Genomic DNA, 13,916 nt, shown 5'->3' with positions numbered 1-13,916 from the left:
TCTACGTCGGGCACGCTCGGCTACATTCGGCCAACTCAGCACGCCGAACGGCCGAACGCACCCGAACGTAGACGAGCGTGCAACGGCTCACTCCGAGCGCAGTCGAGTGCGGACGGACAGACGGAGCGCGATGTGTGCGTGAGTGTATGCGTGAGTGTATGCCGCGGGCTCGAAATCGGAGCACAGCACGTGGTCGAACGCCAGGGACGACGTAGCGTAAGAGGAATCGGGAAATCGGAAAGTAATCGACAACGAAAATTGGAAATGATAAAATCCGATTGCCATTTAATAAATCCTCGTAAGATTGCAGATTACACGAAGAGAAATATTCAGTCAAATTAAGAAGGATAATTAGATTTCATAAGATTTTTCGATTTATTTTATTTGCTTTTGTTTTTTTCTTCTAACACTTCTAAACCCGAAATATTTTATATCGCGCATCTTGATATTTACGGAACTGTGACAGTTGAGGATTTAAAGAATTAAAGGGATGATTGAGACTTTAACGAATTAAATAGCAGCTGATCGCGTAACTTTCGAATCAAAACGACCGAAGCGCGGTCCTAAAATTTTTCTTTTCCGTCAACATCATTCGTCTATCCCCGTCCTGGTCAGCGATATGCGCCGCGTCCATAAATATTCTCAAATCTGTGACGGCGGCTGGTATTATTTATAGCCGCGAGTGGCCATGTCGCGAGAGAACCACCTCGCCTGACGATCCCGCCCTACCCCTTGAGTAAGTCGATCGTCCGTGAGAGTCGGGCGTTCCTTCGGTCGTGTCGTCTGCAATGTGCCCAGGCCGAGGCGTTCGGCCGCTGGAAAATGATCGAGAGCCGTAGGTGTCTATCGATCATCGAGTAGTGCTGAAACTGCCCTGCTGCCGCCGGAGGGAAATCGACGCGCGCGATCGTGATCGCCGTCGGAGATCAACGGAAATGCGTCGCCCCTGCTGACGAGCGCGTCGCGCTGACATCCGCCGCCCCGTCTCACGCGACAACAAAGGACGTGTTCCTCGCGTCCTGCCCCGAGCCCCGAGCGCGACAGTTGAATCCAAGTCCACGAGGGTGGATGCGGCGAATCCGTCCGTTCGTCGGAGACTTCGAAATTTCGAGAGATCTATGAGAGAGGGATTCGCGCCGATCGAGCCGCGTAACTGTAAGGTTATGCAGCGAAGTTGCTGGAGAATAAAGACGTCAAGATACTCTATGCACTAGCTAATACTTGATGCGAACGAGAGAAAGAGAGAGAGAACGAGAGAGAGAGAGAGAGAGAGAGAGAAAGCGAATGAGAAAGAGAAACGAGAGGAGAGAAGGAGAAATCAGATAATACGCTAGGACGCATAATGTTTCGATACGTGATTCGGCAAACTTCGAAAGACTGAAGTGCGAGATCCCCAGATCAGCTGATCAGAGGTTTGACTAGGCTTGAATGAATGTTTTTGGAGTAGATACATTGAGGATAGTTGCCAAACGAGACACCGTCCGCGCGTGTTAATACACGTAATAAGATAAACGTTAAGTTACCGCAAGGAGAATAAACAAATAGGTTAACTCAAGTTAAAAAAAAAATGTCGGTGAGCAACTCGACGTCGTTGAGTACCAGCAGGGGCGGCAGTAGCCTTCAGAATCGAAACTCGCAGAGATCCACCCTTCTGAAAGTGGTGATCCTCGGGGACGGTGGTGTTGGTAAGTCCTGCCTCATGAACAGATTCGTGTCGAATCACTTCGACGAGCACAGCTTCCACACGATCGGGGTGGAGTTTCTTAACAAGGACATCGAGATCAACGGCGAGGCGTACACGCTGCAGATATGGGACACCGCTGGCCAAGAGAGGTTCAAGACCCTCAGAACGCCGTTCTACCGAGGTTCGGACATTTGCCTGCTCACCTACGCGGTAGACGATAGGACAAGTTTCAGGAATCTGGCGCTATGGAGGTCCGAATTTCTCAAATACGCGGACGTTCAGGAGGGCTCTACTTTTCCGTTCATCGTTGTTGGCAATAAGGTATGTGATGTAGGGATGTAAAACATGTCGAGTAACACTTGTGTCACGTTGTGAGATGTCTTTTTTCCCCTTGCAGGTAGACGTTCCCGAGTCCGAGAGGCAAGTTCCCATGGAAGAGGCTCAAGCTTGGTGTTCGGAAAATGGTAATCCTCCATTAGTTGAAACATCGGCAAAAGACGCCACTAATGTTGAGGCAGCTTTTGGGGCGGCGGTTGACGCATGGGCGCGGCTGGAAGCTAGATTAGAGCGGCCTTTAGTGGAAGATACTGTCGATCTCTCTAAACAACAGTCCCAGCATCGTACGAGCTGCTGCATGCCCGTTTCTGGCACCGAGTAGGTCTCCATCTAGCTTATGACTGTGACCTTTCACCAATTTTTCCTTTCGTGTTTGGACGAAATAATGCATGACACGTTTTTTTCTCAAGATCCACATTTGTGACCAGATAATCGAAATGGGCGGTAAGAAGATAGACAGCACACACAACACACAGTCTTTATGTGATGCAAATTGACATTTCTGGAATAATCGCTTAAAGTTTTCTTTATGTTTGGAAGGGACACACAAAACGTCGCACTATTGAATTCGTATAAAACGGTGCTTGTTCTATTTCTAGGATCTATAAGGATACACGTTAGAACTGTAAGAAACATTTTTTTCTTTGTTTGGCCTGTCTCATTTTTTTGTCATATTTACAGTAAGACGCTCGATATTCTTTTAAAAGTTTATAGTACATAGAGAATCTGAATGGGCTTGCTAAAATAAAAGGTTTTGAGTATAACTGATTTCTTTTCGGTTTCAGCTTCAGAGATATATATTTTTATGAATTACAACTAGAATATCAGTTTCTTTACTCTTCGCATGCTTTGTTTCTAGGTCTAACAAAATAATTTGAAGAGAATCTCTCTTGCCTGTCTGCAATACTCTCTTCATTATACGATGAACTTTATTTATTGACACTGGAATTGCATCGGTTGTGTGTAAATAGGCTATACTGTTTGAAATTTTTTACTTAAGACACCAGTTAAAATATTCAAAGAATGTACGTGCGGATCACATAGAATATTATTAGCAATGAACGAACGCTTCTTTTACCAGCTTATATTCTCCTTTTTATGAATCTTAACGAAACACTCGAGTCACGGAGATCGCATATAAGACAAATAATATATTGTGATTGATCTTTCCAAAATACAACTTTAAAATATAAGATCAGATTAAACGTCCTTATTCTATCAACGCTTTGTGCAGCTCTTAAGCTACGAACAGTATTTTAAGTGTTTCATACACCATTGGCTTGTGATAAGATAATAATAATAATAATAATAATAATAATAAGATTATAAGAATGATTATTATGAATTAACTTATTAAGTACATAACAGATAGGCATAAATTGTAATTTTAGCTTTATAATCTAAATTTGCCTTATTCTCGCGAAGTACACCTAAGAACGGTAAAGTGACGTGATCCTTATTTAATCGTGATTTTGCAATGAATATCCGTATTTATATGCGAATTTGGTGTTTGTACAAAATGCAGCATATGCTTGTCTGCTCTTGAAATATTCTGCTCATCAGTATAATAATTTTTTTAAAATAAAAATTAATAACATAACGAAAGTGAAGCTTTTTGTACGATCGCCGATACATACGATGCGTTCTTATAGCCTCGCGTATCTCATTCATATGGTACTTGATTCTTTAGAAATGCCTCATACAGAGTACAAGGAAAAAGTATGTAATAATTTCCCAATGACACGATTCGGATTAATTACGTACGAAATGTGTATCCTGGTGCTTTTTATATAAATGGCTATATGTGGAATATATAAATTTATAATAAGGCATAGAATTATAATGTAATAGTTAAGATGTTAAGCGCATAAAACTGATCATATCAAGGTGATGAACACCTCATTACTATAAACCAGGCATTCTTACGCCAAATTTCTATACGAAATCTATGAATTATTTTTGAAAGGATACATTAATGCATATATATAAAAGTTTTATTTGTAAAAAATGCGCGTACCGATTGTTATTTATTATTTTTACATATTTATTAACGAACAAAGCCACTCGTATGTACATGATCTATGTAAGATATATATATATATATATATATATATATATATACATGTGTGTGTATGCCTTAAGATTTTATAATCCTAGGAGTCGATTTTATAAGAAAAAAAACTTACACGTTGCGCTTATTTAAAAATTATCATATTCTTGTAAATCGGTTAATATTATATATCCTTTTTTCATAAAAAATCTTCAATTACCGCTTGTATATCTGAGAAGAATGTTTTGTAAAAAATATCTGAATAAAAATACAATACGTGAGATACAATAAGTAATAGAGATAAAACAAGAATTTATAACATGGGAATTAAAGAGAGAAAAGGAATTATAATCTTTTTTTATCTTTTTGAAAACTCCTTCCTCTTTTTTTTCGCATTTGAAACTATATTTCATGATATTTTACATGCAATTTACATGTCAACATGCAATATTCTGTTAACATATTATAATGGTATGTTTTTACAATTATTTAAAATAGTGTAGCACACTTTTTCCCAAATATTAAAAAGTTGATGATACATAATGAATATTTTTATAAAAGAATAACAATAAAAACGCATAAAAATGTAAACATAGGAAAAAGTGTGCATATTGGACAGTGTATTTTCTTATTCGAATCTAAATAATATTTACAATTACCACATTTATATATGTCTAAGATTCAAGCTCCCGCAATGGTTTCTTATGAAGTTATATTATTTCATGACACTAAAGCGCGAATCAAAGTATAATCGTTTTAATAAAAATTTCCATCTATATGTAGAGTTTAATAAAATTATTTAGAATGTTTAATAAAAGGTAACTTAAGGATAATTGGCTTGCCTTTTAAGATAAAAACAAAAAATTATATGTAAAAGATTTAAAACTAAATTACGAAACTAGAATAGAATAAATAGTTATATTCTTTGTGCCGCGTCTCTCGCTATATTTATAAATTCACTGTATGTCATGAATTTAGAGAACATTAGTTCTCTAGAAAGTTCTTTTTCGATCGCAGAAGACAACGTCACCTTTCTAATCTCTGTCCTCTTATTTGTCGGATTTCCATTAGAATGCAGTCACGCGCGCACTTTCGCGCATGTATGATTTAGAAAAAGTAGATTAGAGCAATTTACTAAATGCTAATGACAATGTTCCGTAACGTCTACGATCACTGATTTTTTCCAACCAAATAGGAAGTAGCCAACGGCGGCACCCAATACCACGGCGCAGCACAGCCAAACATTGTAAGTCATGAAGATTAGCATCAGAAAATACGACAGGACGATCTGTATGATGTGTAGAAATGTTTGAAACAAATGCATCCAGGACATCATAGTCGGCCTGCACAGATTAATACATGGCTCGTTATGTGCAAATTCACTCAAAATCATAAATATCAAAAGTTGATTTACAGATTTCATAAAAAGATTATATTAGTATCAAAAACAAAAAGTAGAGAATTTTTTCATGCAGTTTATTTAAATTATGGTAATACCAAAATCATTAAAATTGTTATTACTAACATAAATTATGTATTCTTGATATATATATTTGGTGAATCATAATTTCCAATGTGGATAAAACAAATACTTTTTTTTTTTCAACTTTATAATGACTAAGAACTTTTTTAATTATTTAAAGGCGTCATTTAGATTCAATTAGAGATTAAGTTGTTTAAATATTCATGTACACTAAAAATTATTTGTGTCTGAATTTAATATACGCATCCACACATCCCGCTTTTTACCATTTCTATTACTGCAGATTAATTTTGATCTTTGTTTGACTTGTTCTTTATTTTTTTTAGTTCTAAAAATTATAAAACAATAAAGAGTAAGTTAAACTGAGATTAAAGTTAATTTACATTGAGAGAAATAAATTAGTAAACCTAATTGCAAAGATAAAGGAAACCAAGTAAAAATAATGATGAGATAATCATGTTGAAAATATTTGACAAATAGTATTTTAAAAAAGTGTAAGAGTTCAAAAAAGAGTAGGAAAATATATCATGCAAGCTTATTAGTAAGAATTATTTGACGCAACACTGATAAACAATTGCTATTGTTGCTATTTACAAGCATATCATTTAATAATACAATCATGGTAGAAACAAAGCACACAATTCTGTTAGACAGTTTCTCAGTATCTCGTAAGATTTACTTACGGTTGTTTGTGGATTACTTCGCCAACCATACTAAAAGAGCAGACGATTCAACCATTAGATTTAGAATACAATAACTACGCATCATATCACTTATACATACACTTGATAATCCTGCAAGAAATATTACTTCTTAGTTTAAAACGTATTCATATATAGTGCGCTCTTCTCTCATGAGAAATATCCAAGATGCCTCTCTTTTATTAAACATTCTTCACAGATTATTTTCACACAACAAAATTATATATCAATGAATATTCTCGTATAAACAACGGAGAGTAATACTTTTTGCAGGATCACCATCCGTCGAAAAAAAAGAGCTTACTGAACAACCCGATTGTCCTCGGCTACGACATTCTTCTCACTGGGCACCGTAACGCTCCTATATTGCAGAGCATTGTATGTCTTCCAAAACAGATACTCTCGATAATATTTCAAACCCTCATAGAGTGCAGCCATGATAGCGATACCAATCATTGATCCTACGAGGCCGCCTATCGATGAGATCTTCCAATTCTCGAATAGCACCGACTCGCAGTAGCCAGTATGAAACGTCATCTGAGAATCACAGGTTGTGTTAACGGCACCGAGTTTTCGATGATCAGATCATACGTACCGACATACCGTGCATGCTCATGTCGCTGCACGCGTTGTCCATCGAGGCTCCAACAGTGTGATGCATGTTCCCATGGTCCATGCTTCCATGATCCATACTCCCGTGATCCATACTTCCATGATCCATACTTCCATGATCCATACTACCATGATTCATATTTCCATGATCCATACCATGATGAGCCATGTGCATACCATGAGATGTATCTTCCGTACTGTTCATAATCATATGGTGGTGGTCATGAGACATCTAAAATAAGAAAGAATTTTTAACTCGGTATGCATTCCGTGTTGTCATTTATTGTACATATTCGAGAAGCATATTTGTTTCTATATAAATGCCGTTTTAAATAATTGCTAAATTGTAGAAGTAAAAACATTTCAAGTGAAATTTATTCTGTTTTTAAACAAAAACGTCTTACGAAGAAAATATTTTTTTTTTTCAGATGGAGATATTCAAGAGATTTACATATGTTATTATATTATAACTTTAATAAATTTTTGTAAAATATAAAATAAAATAATCTAAAAGATACAGTTTTTTTTTAAAAACTGATGAAATAATTTTTTAAATAATTTAAGTAATATTACATTGGAATTTCTGCTCCGATGAAAAAACATGCGATATAGAATATGCGTATGTATGCCTAAAATTGTGATAACAACAGAATGTGATCTAACGTACGACTATGCACTACGTGATTTAACGTTGAAATATATCACGCTTGAAGTGCAGGCATTGCAGTTTTCAGTTTTTTAATTTTATGTGAAAGTACACAAAAATTCTGAAGCAGTCATCAGCGTAGTATCTCAGAGCTGTAATTATTTGAAACTGCAAGACTATTTGAAATTACATACTTCATAAAAAGCAATATTATTACTTCTTTATGTTCGTTCTGCATAACAAAGTACAAAGTCTTTTATAAAATAAGTCTTTCTTTTTCTTGACATTTGAAATTCGATATTTTTATAAGTTTCTATTTTTTTGTATGTCTCCGTTATTATGAATCATCTATTATTATTTGGGTAATAACATTGACCTTCTTCAATTCAAACTCTAAAGTATAATACTAATTTTTTTAAATAATAAAATTTTCGCGTGTGACTTAAATAATAATTCAAAAATATGTTTTGCAAAAATTATGTATTGCTCAATGTGTACTTACATATCAAATACATTACATTAGATTACATTAAGATAAAGTTGTTTACATTAAATTACTTTTATACCAAAAGAAAATTGATTATATAATCAATCTTAATTCTGATTCTAAATAAACTTTATATAAATTTATTTATAACTTATAATTTAGTTGCAAGTACACATGATGTACTCATGTTGGATATTTTTGTTGAAGACAATGTACTATAAATTAGTATTATAGACTATAATCTGTATTATAGACTGTCATTAAAATTACGATTGGTAAGTAAATTAATAACATTTATGAGTTCTGGGAAACATATAAAGATAAAATAAAAATAAAACATTCAAAAAATCGAGCAAAAGTAAGCGATAATATTAAGTCAAAATAATAAACGAGGAAAGTTAATACAACGAATTACGATGTTAGATAAATAAGGATGTGTACATTAATAAATATTACTTCAGAAAAACAGTAACTTTGATAACAAGCATGTAACACATATCTCGACGCTTCGGGATCTTATCGATCGATTGAACGTCGTACGTGTCCGTTTAAAAGAATCTGCAATGCAGTGTATTTATAAACAAACCAGCCGCTGAACTCGAGTTACAATGATAAAGTGCAAAGATAAAGAATTAAAAATAAATGATAGTTGAGAGAGACGGCAAATTGCTAAAAAAAAATTTGGTGCGTAATCGAATAATTTATCACAATCCAGTGCCACCTGTATTTCCGCACGTGTAAATACATTTATAAGAATCAAATTTGCATATGTATAGCGACAGTCAAGAAGACGTGTGTTTTGTATTTCGCCGTTTTGTGTCGTGCTCCGAGGAAAAAAAAACGTAAGCAGCAGATAAAGATACCTCGGGGAACGCGTTTAAATGCGCATTCGCTCACGCATGTTACTCGGCTCTCGCATATAAGCACTATTGTTCCAATTTTTCAACAGAATGAAACACAGTTGAAACGAACGAAGACTTAAATAACCGCTATCGTTACGAGTGCTCTAGTATCATTAATTTTTTTCGTCAACTATCTCGTCTAGGTAGCACCACACCTATCTCGGTCCAAGATTACACAACCCAACGTGGTAGTATCAATAGCTTTTGAGTAGTTAGGATTGCTTAAGTCATCTCACTCTCGTGAGACATCTGGTTAAATGTCTCGCAATGAAACCCGAGGACTCTATTAAAAAGTAAGCACAGTTACTAAGTCAGAAACAAAACGTTCCGGTTGATGAAAACGATTCATCATTATCCAGTGGTGGTTCAACCGCAGAAACCGCGATTAAAACCCATACTCAAGACAAATGTTTGAAAAAAAATAGAGAGAAAACAGGATGTTCTGGAAGTGATCCGGAAGAAATAACAGGAAAAAATAACAAGGATAAAATCTTTCGGTATAATAGATTTACAAGCAAAACGAGTGAGCTTTGATTATTAGAATAAGTACGTAGTATCTTAAGTCACATGTATATATAATTTCAAGATTGCACGTTTTCTAAAATTCTTTAAAATTCAAACTCGATTTTCTATTTAGAATTTAAATCAATAGATTTCACTTAAAATATTGTATTTTATGGACACTGATAATAGAGATGTTTTATCAATTTATAATCGATTAAGCTTAAGGAAGTTCCTCTATTCAGGCCCGGCACAACAATGTGAAATTCATGTTATATCACTAGCACACATTTACCACACTTACGTGCTGTATTACTTCGATTGTTGTAAGCTTTTTTTATCTTATCAATTATATCACTCAAACAAGCAAGTGCATCGTTTCAAAAATTTAACAGTACTTTTCTGGACAGCTCTCTCTTTCTCTATAAGATTTATTATAAAGTTTCACTAATATCTGTTCATTACTTCTATGTTTAATACGACAATAAAAATTAAAAAATCCTGAAAATTTATCGATTCCCATAAAAGCCTATGTTAATAAAATATTTAATATCTAAATAACTAACTAGTCCAACTTTCTGAAATTTTGACTGTCAATTTATATCACTAATTTGAACTTCTCTACAAAGTTTTATGAAAATTTATTTTGATTTAGCAGCAGAACTCCCTTAATCAAAACATCGAGGCAATAATAGTATTTTCAAGTTGTAAATGATAGATAAGATGAAGTTGTAAATGATAGATAAGAATAAAAGTTTTTTGCAACTTCAAGGATAAAAATAGTAATAAAATCTTTTTAAAAAATTTAATTTTAAAATATATTACTTAATGGATAATTTCAAAATTAATTGATAAAGATATTTAATATTGGAAATTGGAAGCTTGCGGCAAACGATGATCTTTTCTGATGTTTTCATTAAAATCGATTACAAATTGCTCAAAAAATGAATGTGAGGCATTTCGTTGACAAACTGGTCAACTTTCAAATGTTGCTTAAACCTGTACAATTAAAAAAAAAAATTGTAGCTACAATCTCAAAAATCGAATTTTTGAACTTTATCCGTTGTCTTATGATATTAAATATAAAGAAATTAATGCGTTAATTAAAATAAAGTCTTATAGAATATGCTAATTCGTGATGACGTCAATAAGCAATCGACAATCTACCATGCTACAGGAATCTCTCTTATCGAAATACCAGAAAATCCTCGAGGAAAATGCGCTTATATAATATCTCCATCAAGCAAGGCAAGTATTCTGATTATCGATCAGTTAGCGCAAATTGTTCGCATAGTAAGATCATGACGTTCGAGTTAATGAACGTTCGGGTAAATTCTCATGAGAGATCTAAAACGTGAAAGTTTTATTATGGAAGTACCGAAGGTTGCTGCTAAAAATGAATCGGTCCCCGTCTACTTACATTCTCTGATTAATTTAGTTATAAAATTTATTTTTATTTTTTGCAAGAAACATGGAATATCTCGATGAGTAAAATTCAAAGTTAAAGTTAATCTAAAATTAATGAAGGTAAAGCATATTAGAGAACCAGATATTTTTATAACGTGTTAATAAGTCTTTGAAATTTTATTAACGGTGAGCATCTCATCTTTAAACATTCGTTCCATAAAGATCAGTGAATATCTTAAAGAGAAATGTAAATTCAGTCAAAGACTTTAAAGGTGAAAGGAAGTGCGGAGAACTCGACATATACCGTATGAGAATTCTGTGGCTGAGAAGTTTCGTTACATTAAATCGCACATGGCACGGTATCGTGCAGGCATGCATGTAAAGCTATATCAGGTCTCATTACAGCGAACATTTCTGCGCGTGTTCCTTTAATGGCATCCATTCTACTTTAAGAATTCAATTCTCAACACATGCGGTTTTGCAACTGCCGACTTTGTACTTTTGTGGTACATGGTTTACATCTAAATCTAAATAATGTTTGAAACGTTGTGCTTTGCGACTCCACTTTTCAAATAATATAGAGATCAAATAACAATAAATTGAATAATAGAAAAATTGTAAAGAGATGTAACGCGTCTCCAAATCTCTAGTTAGAGGCACAATGTTCGAAAGTTTGTGCTTTTCTTTCTCGATTCTTTGTTACTGAAAAAAAAAAGTTTTCCTTTACATTAGAAACTTGAGATCGAAAACACAGATCTCAAGTAAATTTTCACTACAAAGAAGAGGCAGAGCAGACGTTATTTGACTTTGTAAAAAAACTCCCAAGTTATATTCTCAACTCACTTTTATTAATAAATGCGTACATTTATTTCTGAGATTCTCCAGTAAATACAAATAGACTATAAATTTAAAAGCGCCTTTCAAAAGTGAGTTGAGAATGTGGAGAATATTCTAAGGGACCGCGCAACTGATGACGTTAGGCAACCTCGCGGGGAAAAGCCCCGTAATCCCGAAGAGAAGATGTCTAGGACTGCGAATTAATTACGTAATAACGTGACGTAACACGTGCGCGCACATTCAAATAAAACGCGCAACACGTGTTCGTCCGAATCGATCCTCGCGCGGCTCTGCCTCGCCAGACTCCGACGATACCGCTACGTATCGTCAGATAATGTGAATTCGCGGTCGTAGAGGGTTGGCGATATTGGCTACAATTGGATCAATGATCACGGTGAATCACGATCAATTAGTCGCCGTGTGGGGTGTGGAGCAGAGGCGGTAAATAAATATCCGTTGCGGGTTCACGTTACACGGCGCGATTATCCTCGCACGCGCGCGCGAACGCAATCCGCCGACAAGTATCCGCTTTCACTCCGCCGAGCGAAAGGGAACGTTTCTCTCTCTTCCGATCGCGCACGATTTAAGGCGACAAGATGCGAAAAGGATGCCGCCCGTGACGACAGCGAAAATTTAGAACAAACGCGTTATAGGGCGTACATTCGCTTTTCTATCGGTCTCCGATGACGCGATCGTAACATATGTTGGATGCAACTTTACGCGCAAGGAGACGGAAAAAGAGAGAAGCGACGACGACGACGACGATAATCATAATGATCACAATGATACATCCGCATCGTAAAGACCCGTTTCACGGCCGACCACCGCGATTGAGTAATTTGTTCAAGATTATACTCCTTTCTAAACTTTGCGTCTCTGACGCTCTGGCCGCGTTGCGGATGGAGAGAGTGTTCGGTTAAAGTCGTAGCTCTAAGTATACACGAGTGGTCCTCAGGATTGCGATTTAAGAATACGGGGGACTTTCACCGGACGATGTCCACCGTGAATATCTTCGGGACCGCGATAGCTTTGTTCACCGGAGTGGAGGTCACCCGAAATCGAAACGATAGGCACCCCCGTCACGTGCGGAGAGAGGAGTGGTGGAGACGCTCGTCGGAGACACGCATAGGTCAGGGGAGATAAGGACGCGATTGAGTGCAGATAGCTCGCCGCGATTCTTTCTGTTTTCCTCCCCGCGAATTAATCAGCGGCAAAATCCGAGGAGACGGGACCTTCGCACGCGGATTGCGAAAAATCGCGCTTTTGTTGTTGCGAATCGCGAAGAGAGAGAGGAGTGGCTCGCGACGAGAGGAGAAAAACGACTCGCCGAGTCCCTTTCTCTTTTTAACGAAGTGCGAAGATGCCGCTGTTAACGGGATACTCTTGGATACTCGAAGGATTCGCTTACCTCTCTGCGTAGGGAAGGTTATGTCACGTCGTGCGATGGCCGGGGTTATCCGAATCGGGTCGTGCGACGATGGAGCCAGGCGGATCCTTGGACGAGCGCGACTTTTCACAGCTCCGTCTCTCTTTCTCTCCTCACGTTCGTCGTACGAACGCGAATCAGACAACCACTCGCGAGTCCATTAGCGAACTGTGGCTGTGCGACTTTCACACACCACGGGGAGCGACGGAGCTCTCTCGCCTCTCGCCGCCGACCGCCGCGCGCCACCGCGGAATTACGCGCGAACCGCGAGCCGCTCCCGACGCTGGCCGCGCGATGGCAGTCCGTTTCACGAAGTTTCCTCGTTATTTAATTGAGCAGTTATTTAAATAAGCAATAGAAAATTATAGAAACAGATTAAACCTCATTGAAATTTTATCTAATTTTTATACCGTTTCAATGAGAATCACATTTGAACTATTTTGGAGAAGTTGTTTATACTTTTATCATTCCTTATCTCAATGAATTACGAATCTACCATGTGCACGTTTTTTTATACAACTACTTGTCGAGCTATTTTAATCTAATCTAATCTGAAAATTACTATTTAAAAATGATAGATAATTTATATACAATGTGTGTAAGAGAAATATTGAAATTGTTTATACATAAAAACACTCTAACGATAAAGTTTTACATAAAACATCACATAAATATTACATAAATTAAAAACTTGATAAGATAACATCAATTGCGAGAAGAATTCTAAATGGGACATTGATTGTCATAAATAATATAAAAAATATTTGTAAAACATAACGTAAACGGTACATAAATAATCTATGTAAACATATAATCTTGAAATTTATAGAACAATCCTTCTTAA

The 13,916-nt window shown here is 36.1% G+C and overlaps 2 protein-coding genes across 5 annotated transcripts; one reads left to right on the top strand and one right to left on the bottom strand.

The window, feature by feature from the left end:
* Positions 1–95: 95 nt before the first annotated feature.
* Positions 96–3,229, top strand: LOC105837771 (ras-related protein Rab-9B). Of its 3 annotated transcripts, XR_001139173.3 has the most exons (4): positions 96–2,005; positions 2,082–2,338; positions 2,431–2,645; positions 2,880–3,229. XR_001139173.3 is itself a non-coding variant. In XM_012682833.3 (3 exons), exons 1-3 carry the CDS (start codon positions 1,568–1,570, stop codon positions 2,896–2,898), a joined length of 714 nt encoding a protein of 237 aa, XP_012538287.2. In that variant the 5' UTR covers positions 96–1,567; the 3' UTR covers positions 2,899–3,229. The 3 variants fall into 3 exon arrangements, 2 of the variants coding, with proteins under 2 accessions (XP_012538287.2, XP_012538286.2); XM_012682833.3 differs by lacking the exon at positions 2,431–2,645; XM_012682832.3 differs by having other exon boundaries at positions 2,431–3,229.
* Positions 3,230–4,431: 1,202 nt separating this feature from the next.
* On the bottom strand, positions 4,432–13,302 carry LOC105837772 (high affinity copper uptake protein 1). 2 transcript variants are annotated; one of them, XM_012682834.3, is made up of 5 exons: positions 13,055–13,298; positions 6,850–7,098; positions 6,559–6,791; positions 6,237–6,266; positions 4,432–5,413 (listed from the first exon to the last, which is right to left on the bottom strand). In XM_012682834.3, the coding sequence occupies exons 2-5, from the start codon at positions 7,096–7,098 to the stop codon at positions 5,212–5,214; spliced, it is 714 nt and encodes a 237-aa protein (XP_012538288.1). In that variant the 5' UTR covers positions 13,055–13,298; the 3' UTR covers positions 4,432–5,211. The 2 variants fall into 2 exon arrangements, with proteins under 2 accessions (XP_012538288.1, XP_012538289.1); XM_012682835.3 differs by lacking the exon at positions 6,237–6,266 and having other exon boundaries at positions 13,055–13,302.
* Between the last annotated feature and the right edge of the window lie 614 nt (positions 13,303–13,916).

The sequence above is a fragment of the Monomorium pharaonis genome, chromosome 3 (assembly GCF_013373865.1).
Source record: "Monomorium pharaonis isolate MP-MQ-018 chromosome 3, ASM1337386v2, whole genome shotgun sequence".
Lineage (NCBI taxonomy): Eukaryota > Metazoa > Arthropoda > Insecta > Hymenoptera > Formicidae > Monomorium > Monomorium pharaonis.
Note: the sequence above shows the minus strand (reverse complement) of the source record. Positions and strands in the feature narration are given on the sequence as shown.

Coding starts and splice junctions, on each gene's coding strand:
- LOC105837771 (XM_012682832.3), top strand. CDS start 1,568: ATGTCGGTGAGCAACTCGACGTCGTTGAGTACCAGCAGGGGCGGCAGT. Junction 2,006..2,081: donor TCATCGTTGTTGGCAATAAG/GTATGTGATGTA, acceptor TTCCCCTTGCAG/GTAGACGTTCCCGAGTCCGA. Junction 2,339..2,430: donor ATGCCCGTTTCTGGCACCGA/GTAGGTCTCCAT, acceptor TTTTTTCTCAAG/ATCCACATTTGTGACCAGAT.
- LOC105837772 (XM_012682834.3), bottom strand. CDS start 7,098: ATGTCTCATGACCACCACCATATGATTATGAACAGTACGGAAGATACA. Junction 6,792..6,849: donor TGAGCATGCACGGTATGTCG/GTACGTATGATC, acceptor TGTGATTCTCAG/ATGACGTTTCATACTGGCTA. Junction 6,267..6,558: donor GAGGACAATCGGGTTGTTCA/GTAAGCTCTTTT, acceptor CTGCTCTTTTAG/TATGGTTGGCGAAGTAATCC.